This window comes from Zalophus californianus, chromosome X (genome assembly GCF_009762305.2).
Source record: "Zalophus californianus isolate mZalCal1 chromosome X, mZalCal1.pri.v2, whole genome shotgun sequence".
Taxonomy (NCBI): Eukaryota; Metazoa; Chordata; class Mammalia; order Carnivora; family Otariidae; genus Zalophus; species Zalophus californianus.
The window spans coordinates 45,617,135-45,633,151 of record NC_045612.1 but is presented as its reverse complement, the minus strand read 5'-3'; the positions used below and the strand labels follow the sequence as shown (position 1 = coordinate 45,633,151).

Sequence of the window (16,017 nt, the reverse complement as noted above, 5' to 3'; positions counted from 1 at the left end):
ATTTGTCAAATGCTTTTTCTGTATCAGTTGAGAGGATCATATGATTTTTGTCCTTTTGTTTATTAACGTGATGTATCACATTGATTTATTTGTGAATGTTGAACCAACCTTGCAGTCCAGGAATATATCCCACGTAGTTGTAGTGAATAATCCTTTTAATGTACTGTTGGATCCTATTGGCCAGTACCTTGGTTAGAATTTTGGCATCCATATTCATCAAAGATATTGGTCTGCAATTCTCCTTCTTGATGGGGTCTTTGTCTGGTTTGGGGATCAAGGTAATGCTGGCCTCAGAATGAGTTCGGAAATTTTCCTTCCCTTTCTAATTTTTGAAACAGCTTCAGAAGAATAGGTTTTAATTATTCTTTAAGTGTTTGTTAGAATTCCCTTGGGAAGTCATCTGGCCCTGGACTCTTGTTTTTTGGGAGTTTTGTGATTAATGCTTCAATTTCCTTACTGGTTATGGGTCTGTTCAGGTTTACTGTTTCTTCCTATTTCAGTTTTGGTAAGTTTATACATGTCTAGGAATGCATCCATTTCTTCAGATTGCTTAATTTGTTGACATATAGTTGCTCATAATATTCTCTTATAATTTTTTTGTATTTCCTTGGTGTTGGTCGTGATCTCTCCTCATTCATTCATGATTTTATTCATTTGGGCCCTTTCTCTTTTCTTTTAGATAAGTCTGGCTAAGAGTTTATCAATCTTATTAATTCTTTAAAATAAACAGTTTCTAGTTTCGTTGATCTATTCTATTGTTCTAGTTTCTATTTCATTGATTTCTGCTCTAATCTTTATTATTTCTCTTCTCCCACTTGCTGTAGGCTTTATTTGCTCTTCTTTCTCTAGCTCCTTTAGGTGTAAGGTTAGCTTGTGTATTTGAGACTTTTCTAATTTTTCGAGAGAGGCTTGGATGGCTATGTACTTCCCTCTTAGGACTGCCTTTGCTGTATCCCATAGGTTTTGGACCGATTTTTTTCATTTTCATTTGTTTCCATGAATTTTTTAAATTCTTCTTTAATTTACTGGTTGAACCATTCATTCTTTATAGTAGGATGCTCTTTAAACTCCAAGTGTTTGAGTTACTTCCAAATTTCCTCTTATGATTGAGTTCAAGTTTCAAAACATTGTGGTCTGAAAATATGCAGGGAATAATCTCAATCTACTCATCGAGACCTCATTTGTGACTCAGTATGTGATCTATTCTGGATATGCTCTCAAAAAGAATTTGTATTCTGCTTGCTTTAGGATAAATGCTCTGAAAATGTCTGTTAAGTCCATCTGATCCATTGTGTCATTCAAAGCCACTGTTTTCTTGTTGATCTTCTGCTCAGATGATCTGCCCATTGCAGTGAGTGGGGTGTTAAAGTCTCTACTCTTATTGTATTATTTTGATGTGTTTCCTTAATTTTGCTATTAATTGGTTGATATAATTTGCTGTCCCCAAGTTAGGAACATAAATATTTGTAATTGTTAGATCTTCTTTTTGGATAGACCCTTTAAGTATGATATAGTGTCCCTCTTAGTCTTTGGTTTAAAATCTAATTTGTCTGGGGCACCTGGGTGGCTCAGTCAGTTAAGCGTATGCCTTTGGCTCAGATCATGTTCCCAGGGTCCTGGGATCAAGCCCTGCATGAGGCTCCCTGCTCAGAGGAGAGTCTGCGTCTCCCTCTTCCTCTGCCTCTCCCCTGCTTGTACTTTCTGTCTGTCTGTCTCTCTGTCAAATAAATAAATTTTAAGAAATAAAAATAAATAAAAAATAAAAAATCTAATTTGTCTGATATGAGGATTGCTACCCCAGCTTTCTTTTGAGGTCCATTAGTGTGGTAAATCGTTCTTACCCTTCACTTCCAATCTGGAGGTGTCTTTAGGTCAAAAAATGAGTCTCTTGTAGACAGCACATGGATGATTCTTGCTTTCTTATCCAATCTGATACCCTGTCTTTTGATTGGACCATTTAGCCCTTTTACATTCAGAGTAAGTATTGAAAGATATGAATTTAGTGTCATTGTATTGCCTGTAAAGTCCCTGTTTCTGTAGATTGTCCCTGTTTCTTTTTGTTCTGTGTTACTTTGGGGCTCTCTCTTTGTTTACAGGATCCCCCTTAATATTTCTTGAATGGCTAGGTTGGTGGTCACTTAATCTTTCAGTTTCTGTTTGTCCTGGAAGTTCTTTGTCTCTCCTTATATTCTGAATTACAGCCTTGCTGGATAAAATATTCTTTGCTACTTGTTTTTCTCATCTAACACCCTGAATATATCATGCCAGCCCTTTCTGGCCTGCCACATCTCTGTGGATAGTTCTGATGCCAGTCTAACATTCTTATCCCTGTAAGTTAAGGACCTGTTGTCTCAAGCTGCTTTCAGGATTTTCTCTTTATCTCTGAAATTTGCAAGGTTCACTATTATATGTCAGAGTGTTGATCTAGTTTTATTGATTTTGAGGGGTTTCTCTCTACCTCTTGGACTTGAATGCCTATTTCCTTCCCCAGTTTAGGGAAGGTTCTCAGCTATGATTTGCTCAAATACACATTCTTTCCCCTTCTCTCTTTCTTCTTCCTCTGGGACCCCAATAATCCTAATATTGTTTCACTTTATAGTATCACTGATTTCTCAAAGCCTCCCCTCATGGTCCATCAGTTGTTTTTCCCTCTTTTCATCAGCTTCCTTCCTTTCCATCATCTTTTCTATGTCACTGACTCTCTCTTCTGCCTCATTTACCCTAGCTTTCAGAGCATCCATTTTAGACAGCATCTCAGTTAAACCATTTCTAATCTCGGCTTGATTAAATTCTATTTCTGCACTAAGAGATTCTGTAGTGTCTTTTATGCCTTTTCCAAGCCCAGCTAGAAACTTTATAATCATTATCCTGAATTCCAGCTCTGACATTTTACTTACATCTATATAGATTGGATCTGTGGCATAGAGTATTACCTCTGGTTCTTTCTTTTGTTGTAAATTCCTCCTTCTAGTCATTTTGCCCAGAGAAGAATGGATGAACGAGAGAACAAAATAAAAAATATTAACCACAACCCAAGCGAAACACACATTAGAGAAGTCTGAAGAGGTCAGAAACCAAAAAATAAAAGAAATAGAAAAAGAAAAGGGGGGCAGAAGAGAGCATATAATCTCCCAGGTGGACAAAACAGGGTGATCTACTTGGTCCTGGGTGTATTTTGGAGACACTAAATCCTAAAATTGTAAGAAAGCAAACATATATATATTAAATATACATATTTAATATATACAAAAATAAAATTGAATACAGTGAAAGGGAGCTAAAATGATGAATATATCTACAAAATGTAAATGTAAGAATGAAAGTTAAAAAAAGACTTAAAAACAAAGAATTGATAAAATAAGAAACTAGTTGAAAAGGAAAAAAGAAAAGGAAAATTTTAAACTGAAAGATAAAAGAATTATGAGGAAAACTCCCAAATTCTATGTCCTATTTTCCCTTAGCGCTGGAGTTTTTCAGTTCTGTGTGCTTGGTAAACTTGGTATTCACTTGTTATTCCAGCTGGTGTTCTGGGGGAGGGGCCTGCTGCACTGATTCTCAGGTATCTGCCTGGGTGAAGTTGCACCGCCCCTTACCAGGGGCCTGAGGTCTATGTAAGCTGCTTCAGGTTGCTCTATGTGGCTTTTGTTCCCTGAAGGCTTTCCCTGCCACTTTAGAGGATGAAAATAAAAATGGCCACCCCCCCCCCCCATCTCCAGCCCCAGTGCTGAAATATCATGGCTCCATCTCTTCAGTAAATCTTCAGGAAAAAGCAGTCTTCACTTTTATATGTGCCAAAATCTGCAGACTCCTGTGGTGTGCCCCAATGTCGAGGGTCCCCGAGTTTCTGCTCTTTGCAGGGTCCCTGCATGGAGAACAGTCGCCCAATCATGCCACAGTTCATGCTTTATGGCAAACTCAGCTGAGATCCCACTCCCAGGATCGCTGACTTTAACTGGTTTACCAGCTCCAAAGCTTGGGAACTTTGCTGGCTCAGGCATCCCTGTTCTTTCTGTGACCCCAGGGATCCTGACACTACACTGTCCCACCTAGTGTTCTGCCCCACTTCACCACCTGAACACCTTTCAGGTAGGGACATCTCTCACTAGAGCAGATTTCTAAAAGTTCTGATTTTGAGCTCAGGGGCTTTATCACTTTCCGGTAGCCAGCTTATGGAGCCTTGCAGCCCCCCACCATTTATCTTCTGATATATCCATTCAGAATCATTTCTCTGCACCTCCTACCTTGCAAAAAGTGGTCCATTTTCTATTTGTAGAATTCCAGAAATTCTTTTCTTACATTCCAGATTGAATTCATAGGTGTTAAGAATGATTTGATAGTTATCTAGCTAAATTCAAGGGACCAGATGAAATAAGGTCCCCTACTCTTCCGCCATCTTGCCTCCCTACGAAAAAAAAATAGCAAAATCTTAATAAAGACAACCTAGAATTACAATGGCCATTATGCAGAGTGTTCCAAGACTGTTTATTTAAGAAGTGCACTTGAAACAAGTGTTCCTAAATCAAACAGAATGGGACACCTATTTTAATTGGTATGGAGAAGCCTGGAAAAGACTTCAAAATTCCAAAATAGCTTCATTGAAAGATTTATTGCTAACAGCCAGTGAAAGATCAAAGACACAAGAGGTACCTAAAAAAAAAAAGACTATAAGACTGACATGATTCCTACTGCTCCTCTCTATCCTCATTTACCTAAGTTTTCACAGTATACTAATTCTTTATCTAAATTGTCTTTCTATTTTGAAGAGACTATTTAACCATTAACTCTTAAAATAAAACCACCCAGTGCTACAGGTGATCCCCTTCATGTATCTTTTACTCCTTGGTTAAAGACTGAACTAAGGACTATAGCTAATTTCCCAAACCCAGGGAGGATCCCCAGAATTTTTCAGAAGAACTTAGCGTCCTCATAAAAGCTTATAATCTTGGGCTGCAAGACATTTATCAACTTGTGCACAAGCTGGTAGGACCTAGTGAAGCCCCAAAATTGATGCAGAAGCAGAATATCATAACCCTGAGGATTATATTTGAGAAACTTGATTTTCAACATGGCCCCCTTATGGACCAGAAAAAGCTTGCAAAATAGCAAACCATCTTTAAAAGCTATTCCTAGGGTCATTCCTGCCTTCACTGATTGGTCTAATATTCAAACATGCAAACAAAGGAAAGATGAATCTGTGGCAGACTTTAAAGCTTGTCTGGAAGCTCTCTTCCTATGGCATTCTGGGTTCTGTACAATAAATGATGTTACCCAATCTGCTCTAGCTGCCTTATTTGTAAATTGATTATCTCCTGAGATTAGTGGGTTAAGAGGCAGAAAATAAGATGGAAATCCACTTTCTGAGTTAATTCATGATCATTGCTGTGCACTTTGAAAGGATGTTGGAACAAGACTGTAAACAAAAGTCCAAGTTATTAGCCTTACAGCTGCAACAGCTCCAAGGCCAGAAACTCAAAACAACATCTGCACCTTCCCCATTGAATTCTCCTAGGAGTCCATCATCAAAACACTAACTCAGGAAGCATTGTCTCATTTGTAATCAACTAGAATGGACAAAAAAAGGTTGTCCTCAAAGGTTTTGTGCAAATCATTCAACATGAACTTGATATGAATGCTTTCATATCTACCCTCTAAGAAGAGGCCCCATATGGATCTCTCCCAGGGTTGACAAGACTAAAGGATTCTCTGGTACACTGCCACCAGTTATTCCCTTAAAAAACCAAGAGGACACTAAAATCAAAAATAATGGGAAATCTTGCCAAAGTCTGGTAGATACCAGAGCTACACTCTACTTTAAACCCCACTGTCATAAGACAACAGATCTCTCTGAATAGAAAAAAAAAACCTCTATTAGTGGAAGTATCTAATAAAATTCAAAGAGAGCCTCTATCTCAACCAGTGCAAAAGACTCTGGGACTTTTCATTGAAAAACATTTATTTTTGCTCTGTGATACAGCTCTAGTCAATCTATTAGGTAGATATCTCCTTTCTAAATTGAAGAGGCTAATACGTTTTGCCTCAGAGACCTTACTATAGAATTTCCTGACCAACCTGAACCTGATCTTCTGTTTCTGACAATCTTTCTTTGATATAGAAGAGGAAGAATTCCAGCAAAAGATCTCTAATTTAATCCAGGTGTTTGAATATTCATGGGCTACCTCTAACACTGACAATGGGAGAATAGAAAGTGCAGGACCTATAAAAGTTGAGATAAACATAACTAAACCTCTGCCCAAATCACGTCAATATCCACTAAAGCCCAAGGCCATACAGTGCTTTATGTCAGTAATAAAAGACATGGCCCCTCCTGTAACACACCAAACTTGCCAGTCCAGAAACTGAAAACCTAACAGGTGAGGATGAAATTTGTCCAAGACATGGGAACTATTAACAAGACAGTTACTCCCCATCTCCTGGTTGTTCCAAACCTGAGCACCCTTTTGTCACAACTTGCACCAGACTTAAAAAATGGTTCACTGTTGTGGATCTATGTTCAGCCTTCTTCAGCATTCCTGTAGACTCCAACAGAGAATATCTATTTGCCTTTACTTGGAACAATCAACAATATACCTGGACTTGTCATGCCTCAGGAGTTCACTGAGGCCTCTTCTTATTTCTCCCAAATGCTCTACCAGGATTTAAGTACCTTCCAGTTCTCAAGGAAATCTTCTACAGTATGGAGACAGCCTCTTGTTATGCTCAGTTATAACAGAAGCATCCATAAAAATTCCATTTATTTGCTGCAACAATTAGCTGAGAAAGGACATGAAGTCTCAAAGGAGAAATTACAATTATCTTCAGACACTGTTCATTACCTAAGTCATAATCTAAGCACTGTCGGAATCCAGCTGTCACAAAAAAGAATTACACTAATCCACGAATTCCCTAGGTCCTCAACTAAGTGATACTTTCATGGATCCCTATATTTGGCTGATTATTGTAGACTATGGGTTCCTAATTTTTCTCTATTGGCTTCTCCACTCTATGAACTTACTAAAATTTCAGTCCCTGAACCCTTTCTTTTCTTTCTTTCATGGTTTGCTGATTTTATTTTATTGATATACTTGGATTCCTTACTCTTTATTTTTTGCATATGTATTACTGTTGCTTTGTTTTGTTTTGACTTGTGGTTACCATTTCATTTATATATGTCTTCTGTATATACCAATCTATATTGTTTATGGTCATTCAATTTTTTAAAGATTTTATTTGTTTATTTGACAGCGAGAGAGGGAACACAAGCAGGGGTAGTGGGAGAGAGAGAAGTAGGCTTCCTACTGAACAGGAAGCCCGATGCAGGGCTCAATCCCAGGACCCTGAGATCATGACCTGAGCCAAAGGCAGACGCTTAACGATTGAGCCACCCAGGCGCCCTATGGTCATTCAGTTTGGAACTCATTCTTTACTCTTCTTCCCTCCACATTTCATTTCAGATATTTGGTATCATATTTTCCATCTTTTTATTTTGTGATTCTCTTGACTGATTTTTACAGATATGTTTGTTTGTTTATTGTTTTTGTGCTTCCTATTTTTCTTACTCTTGCTAATCTATTTTGTTTTCCAGTCAGAGTTCCCCTTAACATTTCTTGTAGGGCTGGTTTAGAGTTCATGAATTCTTTTAATTTTTGTTTCTCTGGGAAATTCTTTATCTCTTCTTCTATTCTGAATGATAGCCTTGCTGGATAGAATATTCTTGGTTGCAGATTTTTCCCTTTCAGCACTTTGAAATGTAGTGTGCCCCTCTCTTCTGGCTGTAAAATTTCTGCTGAAAAATCAGCTGATAGCCTAATGGGGTTTTCTTTTTATGTAACTGTCTTCTTTTCTCTTGCAACCTTTAAAATTCTTTCTTTATCACTATTTTTTTGCCATTTTAATTATTATGTGTCTTGGTGTAGACCACCTTGGGTTGAATTTGTTGGGGAATCTCTGTGCCTCCTGAATCTGGATTTCTGTTTCCCTCCCCAGATTCAGGAAAATTTCAGATATTATTTCTTTGAATACATTTTATGCCCCCCTTCTCCTTCTGGGATCCCTATAGTGCACGTGTTATTATGCTTGATGAAGTCACTGAGTTCTCTAAGTCTATTCTCATTATGCAGTATTTGTCTGTCTCTCACCTTTTCAGCTTGATTGCTTTCCATTTTTCTATCCTCCAGGTCACTGAAACATTCTTCTGCTTCTTGTGTTTCTCTTTATTCCATTTATTGTATTTTTAATTTCACTTATTAAGTTCTTCATATTTGATATGCTATTTTTATCTCTTTGTCAAGGGTTTCACTGATGTCTTCCATCCTTTTCTGAAGTCCCGTAAGTATCTTTATGATCATTACTTTAAGTTCTCTATCTGGCATACTGCTTATTTCTGTTTTGCTTAGATCTCTTGCTGTAATTTTGTCTTGTTCTTTCATTTGGGACGTATTTCTCTGTTTCCTCATTTTGTCTACCTCTCTGTGTCTGTTTCTGTGTGTTAGGAATGTCAGCTACATCTTTTGCTCTTGTAAGTGGTGGGCTTATGAAGAAGAGGTTCTGTAGTGCCCTGAAGTACAGTATCCCCTGTTCACCAGAATCTGGCACTTCAAGGGAGTTTCCTATACATGTTCTTTGAGTCCTGCTATTGTGTCTGAGTACTTTGCCTTTCAGTCCAAATGTCTGCACTAACTCTCTGCCTGATGTGAGCTCTGCTTGCATTGTGCGATGTTAGTGAGACCCAGGCAGGCAGGCTCTGAGGGGGTATGACCACAGAGGGCTTGGGGGCAGAACAGCAGTGTTAGAAAACTTTATGCTGAGCCACTAGTCCTAAGCTGGATCCCCCAAAGCAAAGCAGCAACCAAGGGTGAGGTGCACAGCACGGGCAGTGACCAGGGGTGCCCAGCATCTATGCATGTGGCAGCTGAGTGCAGCAGGTGGTGTCTGTGTATGCAGCAGTTAGGTGGGGTACGTGTGGTGATAGCAAAATTTGCACTGAGCCAAAGCCCAGTGGCCACCAAGGCACGGTACAGGAGATGGCAACTGGGTAGGGTGTGCAAGGCATTAACAAAATTTGCACTGAGCCCAGGGCTGAAGCCAGAGGTCTTGGAGGGGGTGAGTCCTCAGGAGAACTCATGGATGGGGTGCACTGCTAGCAGGTTAGGTAGAGAGTGTCTATGCAGCGCCACTTCCTGCAGGTGGCTCTGTGTTTATGCTGTTGGTCAGGAGAGGAAAATGGTGTCTACCAGCTCCTTTGCTCCTGGAAAAGTCCCTCAACAATCTCTGAAATCAGTATAAACAGATCTCTCTCTTGTTTGCCCCAAGTATTATGCAAACTGTCACTTCTATGTTGCCTTGCAGAGGACTATTGTCTCTTTAAGGGTGGAAACCCAACTATCACTTGCCCAACAGAATCTCCCAAGTGCTGAGTCAGTTGAATTTTAAAACTCCTGACTCCAAGTTCCACTGGTTATGCAAACTCATGGAATTCATCCCTTCTGGTTCTCAAAGCCAGATGTTATGGGGACTTGTTTTCCACCCCCCACCTCCATGGGTTCCCTGGTGCTTTCCCCTCTCTGTGCCCCCAGTTCTGTCCTTCCTGCAGGCAGCTCCCTACCACTGTTTCTGGCTTCGTAATCTCTCAGATACAGGTTCTTCTCTACATTTAGTTGTGCAGTTTGTTCTGCCAGTCTTCAGATTGTTCTCCAGTTTATTTACTTGGCTGTGAGTGATATCTAGTTGTAAACATGGCATGGGGTGAGCTTAGGTCCTCCTACTTTGCCATCTTCCCAGGCTCCAGAAATGACATTTATTTACAAACTCCACCCTCCATCTTAAACACTGCAACATTCTTAATCTTGTTGTTACTACCCTTGCCTGACAAGGGCAAAGCCCATGATTTTGAGGTAATAATATCACATTTTATGACAGTGCTTCCTGGTTTTTGAGATGCCCCTTTGACTAATCCTGATGTAATTTTGTTTGTTGATGATCATACTGTAAAAATGAAAATTGGAATTTCCAGGCAGACTATACTGTTACTACCCAGTACGTACTACTTGAGAGGGTAAACCTTCCATATGCTAAATCAGCCTAACAACCAGAGCTCTACACCCTTACCGGAACATGCCAATTATCAAAGGACAAATTGTTAATATTTATATTGACAGCCAGTATGCCTTTGGGGCCATCTGTATTTGGGGATGTTATAGAAACCAAGGGGTTTCCTTTCAGCCACTGGGACTTCAATCAAAAATGGACAGCAAGTAAATGACCTTCTTGCTGCTATTCTCTTACCTTCCGAAATTGCTATGATCAAAATTGAGGTTCACAGTAAAAGGACTGAAATTGAGTATCAGGAAAATGCCCTGGATGACTTTTATGCAAAGGCAGCAAGAACAGAAACTATAAAGGTTTTTGGCATATGTAGATAGAGTTCATTCTTCTTCTGAAAAAATAACCTCTTGTTGCCAGACTTTTGTCATCCTGATGTCCTGTGACATGGCAACAGTCTGCTCCTGATTCAGAGAAATCACAGTGTGCAAACAATGGTTGTAAATTCAGTGAATAATTGGGGCTATAAGAAACCCAAGATGGCCATTTGATTTTTATTATACAAACCCCATTTTTTGGTTCTTGCATTCTTTCACCAACCATTGTGCAGCTAAAAGGACTCAAATTATGCTAAACACACTACTAGAACAATGAGCAAAGAACACAAAAACAATCAAGTCACAGACACAAAAAGAATATCTACTAACCATGAAGAAAGAGTCTCAAGTATATTAACAAAGAAATGAAAAGTAAGGTGAGATGTTTATTTTATTTTTAAAATTAATTAAATTAATTAATTTAATTTACCAGATTTGCAAAGATGAAAAAAACTGATAATACTTGGGTTGGTGAAGATGTAGGAAAATGGACACTTTGAAGATGCAAAATTGTAAAAGAAATGAGCAAAGGGTCAGAATGGACATTTCTCCAAAAAATATATACAAGTGACTGATAAGCACATGTGTGATATTGTGATTTATAATAAGAAATATATTTGATCTTTGCCTTTGCCACAAAACTCCCCCAAACCCTTGGAATTTCCTAAGAGATATGAGCAATAAGATATGAGCAATCTTTTGTCATAATATTTGGTCTTTTGTCACTTCAGAACCAAAAAGGTAAAATGGATGTCATTGTTATACATAACAAGTCTCTTTCAACCACAACTGAGTTCATTAATAAGATGACTTTGGAAATCCCCTAAAGATGTGGGCTGGGCTGGTTGCCAAGAGAAACAACCATGATTAGAGTGTTGGAACTTTCAGTCCCACTCCCTGATTTCCAAGGAGGGGAGATGGGCAGGAGATTGAATCAATCCTCAATAGCCAATGATTTAATCAATCATGCCTGTGTAATGCAGCCTCATAAAAACCCAAAAAGGATGGGATTCAGAGAGTTTCCAGGTTGGTGAACCAGAATGCTTCCATATGCTGCCATGCAGCATTAAAAACTCCATGGTGACAGAGCTCTTTTGTTCAGGATCTCACTCTATGTATTTCTTCATCTGCCTGTTGATTTATATCCTTTGTAATAAATGAGTAATCTAGTGAGTAAATTGATTTCTGAAGTTCTGTTAGCCTGTCAAACAAATTAATCAAACCGAAGGAGGGGGTTGGAAGAACTTCTGATTTATAGTCAGTAAGTCAGAAGCACAAGTAACAACCTGGACTTGTGATTAGCATCTGAAATAGAGGGCAATATTGTAGAACTGAGCCCTTAATCTGTGGAATCTGATACTATCTCCAAAGTGTCAGAATTTAGTTAACTGTAGGACACCCAGCTGATACCAGAGAATTGTTTGGTGGTTTGGGGACAAAACACACACATTGGAATGGGAGTAGAACTATAACATGAAAAGATGCTCAACATCATTAATAATCTAAGCAATGCCAATCTAAACTATCATGAGATATTACTTCATCTTCACTAATATGACTAGAATCAAAATTTCAGAAAATAACAAATGTTGATGAGGATGTGGAGATATCAGAACCTTCATATACTGCTGGTAGGAATGTTTAAAATGATCAACCACTTTGGAAAAAGTTTAACAGTTCTTTAAATGATTATTGTATTGTTGCCATGAACTCTGAAAATGTGTTAAATGAAGAAGTCAATCCCCAAAGAATACATACTGTGTGATTTCATTTATATGAAATATCCAGAATAGGGAAATCTATAGAGACAAATTATGTTAGTGGTGCTTTGGCCTGGAGACAATGAGAGGATGGGGAGTGATAGCAAAAGTGTACTTTTTGAGTTTCTTTTTGATGAAATGGTCAATTCCTAAAATTGACTATGGTGATGGTTGTGCATATCTATAAATATACTAAAAACCATTGAAGTGTACACTTTAAGTTGACAAATCTTATGGTATGTAAACTATAGTTCCATACTGCTTTTTTAAAAAGATATGACAGTCTTAGTTAGATTTGGTTATTAATTGAATATGAGGGACAATGATGAGGGATTCAAGGATGATGCCCAGATTCTGGGTTTGCCAATGGGTGAATACTAAGGCAGAAAACAATTGAAAAAGAAACAGGTCTAGGGTGAAAGTAAAGGGCTAAAGAGAGAGCGAGACAGCATATATAGAGATTTTTAAACTTTTTTAGGGGTGAGGAATCATGGCCTCTTTTGAGAATCAGCTAAGAAGTTTGGCCTCTCTCTCCCACAAAAAGGTGAATATATTACTACCTTCTCACACATACAGATAATATTTGAGTATCTGTTCCATAGACTTCTGTGTTGAGAATAACTAATCTAAGTTTACTCAGGATGGTCAGTAGATAGTGTTCCTTGGGCCCTGGCATGAATGAGGGAGTACCAGGGTGAGCATGGACTGGCAGATAGTGACCCTGCAGCAAGGCTGGGTTCTTCCTGAGTGTCCTGGAGGTGGGCAGGATAGGGTGAGGATCCCAGCAGTCTGCACTTCTTAACCCAGGTAAGAGATAGCAGAAATGTCCCACAAAGGCTTCCACCTGGACAAGGTAACAAAGAGGAGAGAACAGGAAGATTTGGAAGGCTCTCTCCACAGCAATCAATTCCCTACTATTCTTTGACTCCTCTACTACAGAGGTATAGAAGAGGTATGAGAACAGACACACACACACCCACATCTGTCTGGGAGATGAGTCACTAGGTGGGAATTTGAGGGAGAAACGGAGGGAAGAAACTAAAGGAATTTACTTAGATCACTACTTTGGTCACTTGTCCATCTGTATTTTTGGAGTAAGTCCAGTCAAGAGCCTGAATGTAGGAAATAAAAAGCTCTGGAATGTGGCAGTGGGAATATGGGCACTTTCCCAATCTCTTATCAGGGCAGGGACAATCGGACTATCTCTGCATCCCTCAATCTGCCACCACCTCACAGCCCTTCCCTTTGCTTAGGTCTTCAAAATCATCATTAATAATAGCCATTAAATTTTAGCAGATGACTTCAGTTGTTAGCAAATTCTTTTCTATATATAATGAATGTTAATCATAATAGAATAAAATATAAATGTTTATTAATAAATCTTAAAATTTGTTCCAGAAAGGGGGAATTGGTGGATTATTTATATAAAATGACCAAGAGCTGACAACTAGATTTCTCCTGGATCATTTTCAAAACACCATTTGTGTTCAAGAAGGTTCTCTGCCCCCCACAAAGCCTCCTTCCTTTTTTTTATTTACAAAATTTTAAAACAATCTAGAATGTTCTAAAATGAAGTTCTGTGGAGTCCAGAGAAAATATTTTCTGTGTGGTGCAGAACATAAAAAATGAGTTTTCTTTTTACTTCTCCAGGTTGAAGCATGTCTTTTAAAAATGAAATTTCATATTTTTGTTTTTTGAAACAATACTGATTTTTAAAAAAACAATAAAACAATAAAGAGAAATTTTTAGGAAGCAGATACACAGCCAGGAAGAAGAGGAGAAAAAACTGAAAAGACCAAGCCAATGCGAAGGCCTTGGGGAGAGGGGTGGGTGATATGCAAACCCTCCCCGGTAATCAGAGAAAGGCAAACCCTAACCATAAGGCGGTAAGCCCCCTTGCGCGCCCTCAGATTGAAGAGAACAGAGCTGAGTGACAAGATGGTGCGCGCTGTAGCCCCGCTCACAGACAAGCGGAGGGGGAGTTGGTGCGTGCAGAGGTGTGGGCAGAGTCCAGTAGAACTCCCCGCCCGCCCGAGGAAGTGGAGGGGGAGGGGTGAGAACGCCTTGGTGACGCGGAGCCCTCACGTGACCTGGAGCTGCAGAGCAACGCAGCCTTCCGTGCAGTCGTCAGTCCAGCTTCTGGGTACCGGCTTCCCGCTGTCCTGCGCCTGGCGGGCTGGCAACGGGCGCGAGGAAAGCAGAGCAGGTAAGGGCTCCCGGGCCTGCGCGCGAGGCCAGGGCGGCAGCGGTCCGCCTACTCCCAAAGCCGGCGCAGGGGATCAGCGCAGCGGCATTCTTGGGAACATCAGTAGTGGCCCCCTGGGGTAGGGGTGCTGGGACGGCCGGGAGGGCAGCAGAGCAACCAAGAGCAATTGGAAATCACCCGAATTCCTACAGGAAAATGGTGAACCTCCGGGGCGGAGTGGGGGGAGGCTATGGGTGAGGGTGGGAGATGCGGATGGGGGGCGGCCAGGGGTGGCCGGGACCCAGAAGGGACCAGGTGTTGGCGGGTCGGCGCCAAGCGCTTCGCAACAGCCCCTGTTCCCTCCACGCCGGCCTTCTGCAGGTCTGCGGGTCTAGGTGTCAAGTGTCGCGTCGGCGCACTCACGGCGAGAATTGGGAGAAGGAGACAGCAAGGATAGGCCCAGGTCGGTGCTGCGGTCAGTGTGGGGGGCGGTTGCAGAGCACAGTTTGAGACCCTCTTCCAACTACCCCATCCCTTGTCCCCTGTCCTCCATTTTGGTGACTGCGGAAGTTTGGGGATGGATCTGTAGGAAAATGGTGGGTTTGGGGGGGAGGTAGGACAGAGAAGTGGTGGGGGGGTCCGGACTTGGAGGCCCCCTAGAGGACGCACAAAGCTTTTCAGGTAGGAAAATGAAATTTTAAAAAACCGTTGACATCGAGGGCTCTGAAAGATGAGTAGTGAGGCCTCTGTCCTCGGTGCTGACCTGTCCACCAAAAACTCAACCCCTTCTTTTGTCTTTTGTCTCCTAGGAGCAATGGCGTCCAAAGAGGAGCACGCAGTAAAAAATCTCAACATGGAAAATACCGACCAGGAAAATGAAAAAAAAGATGAAAAGGAGCAAGTTGTTAATAAAGGAGAGCCCTTGGCCCTCCCTTTGGAAACTGGTGAATATTGTCTGCCTAGAGTAAATCGTAGGCGGTTCCGTGTTAGGCAGCCCATCCAGCAGTATAGATGGGATGTGATTCAGAGGCTTGAAGAGCCACAGGGAAGGATGAGAGAAGAGAATGTGGAAAGAATTGGGGAGGAGATGAGACAACTCATGCAAAAGCTGAAGGAAAAGCAGTTCAGTCATAGTTTGAGGGCAGTTAGCACTGACCCCCCTCACCATGACCATCATGATGAGTTTTGCCTTATGCCTTGAATCCTGGTGTTTTCTCTGAAGTTAATAGGGAGACACCTGCTTTCTAAACTTATGTGTTCATGATATAGCTTTGTTGTAAACCTTTTGATGTCACTCATTTCTAGTACGTCTATTATTACTTCGAGTTGAATGTGTTTTTGATCCAATCTGTAAGATTTTGTTAGCAGGAGAACTTTACCTATTGCATGGAGAGATGGTCATTATATTGTGAAACCAATAAAGCAGTCTAAAAAAAGCAACCTCTGTATTTTTATTTCAAATCTTATGTTTATGTATTTAGTACATGCAGTGAAAAATGCTGAAATTAAATATACCAAAGGATTAATATAGGGACTTATAAGTCGATGTGTTTTCTTTCATATTTTCTGTAGTTTTAGAAGAAATGGAAACTATTTTTAATGACCTTGTGAAAGTAGAAGGGTCACTTCATAAACACTTGGTATGAAATTTGGATAT

General features: G+C 40.2%; 1 protein-coding gene across 2 annotated transcripts; it reads left to right on the top strand.

Moving 5' to 3' along the window:
- The first annotated feature begins 14,233 nt into the window (after positions 1-14,233).
- Positions 14,234-15,800, top strand: LOC113930867 (protein BEX1-like). Of its 2 annotated transcripts, XM_027608440.1 has the most exons (3): positions 14,234-14,381; positions 14,742-14,823; positions 15,170-15,800. In XM_027608440.1, the coding sequence occupies exon 3, from the start codon at positions 15,175-15,177 to the stop codon at positions 15,559-15,561; it is 387 nt and encodes a 128-aa protein (XP_027464241.1). In that variant the 5' UTR covers positions 14,234-14,381; positions 14,742-14,823; positions 15,170-15,174; the 3' UTR covers positions 15,562-15,800. The 2 variants fall into 2 exon arrangements, with proteins under 2 accessions (XP_027464241.1, XP_027464243.1); XM_027608442.2 differs by lacking the exon at positions 14,742-14,823.
- Positions 15,801-16,017: the final 217 nt, after the last annotated feature.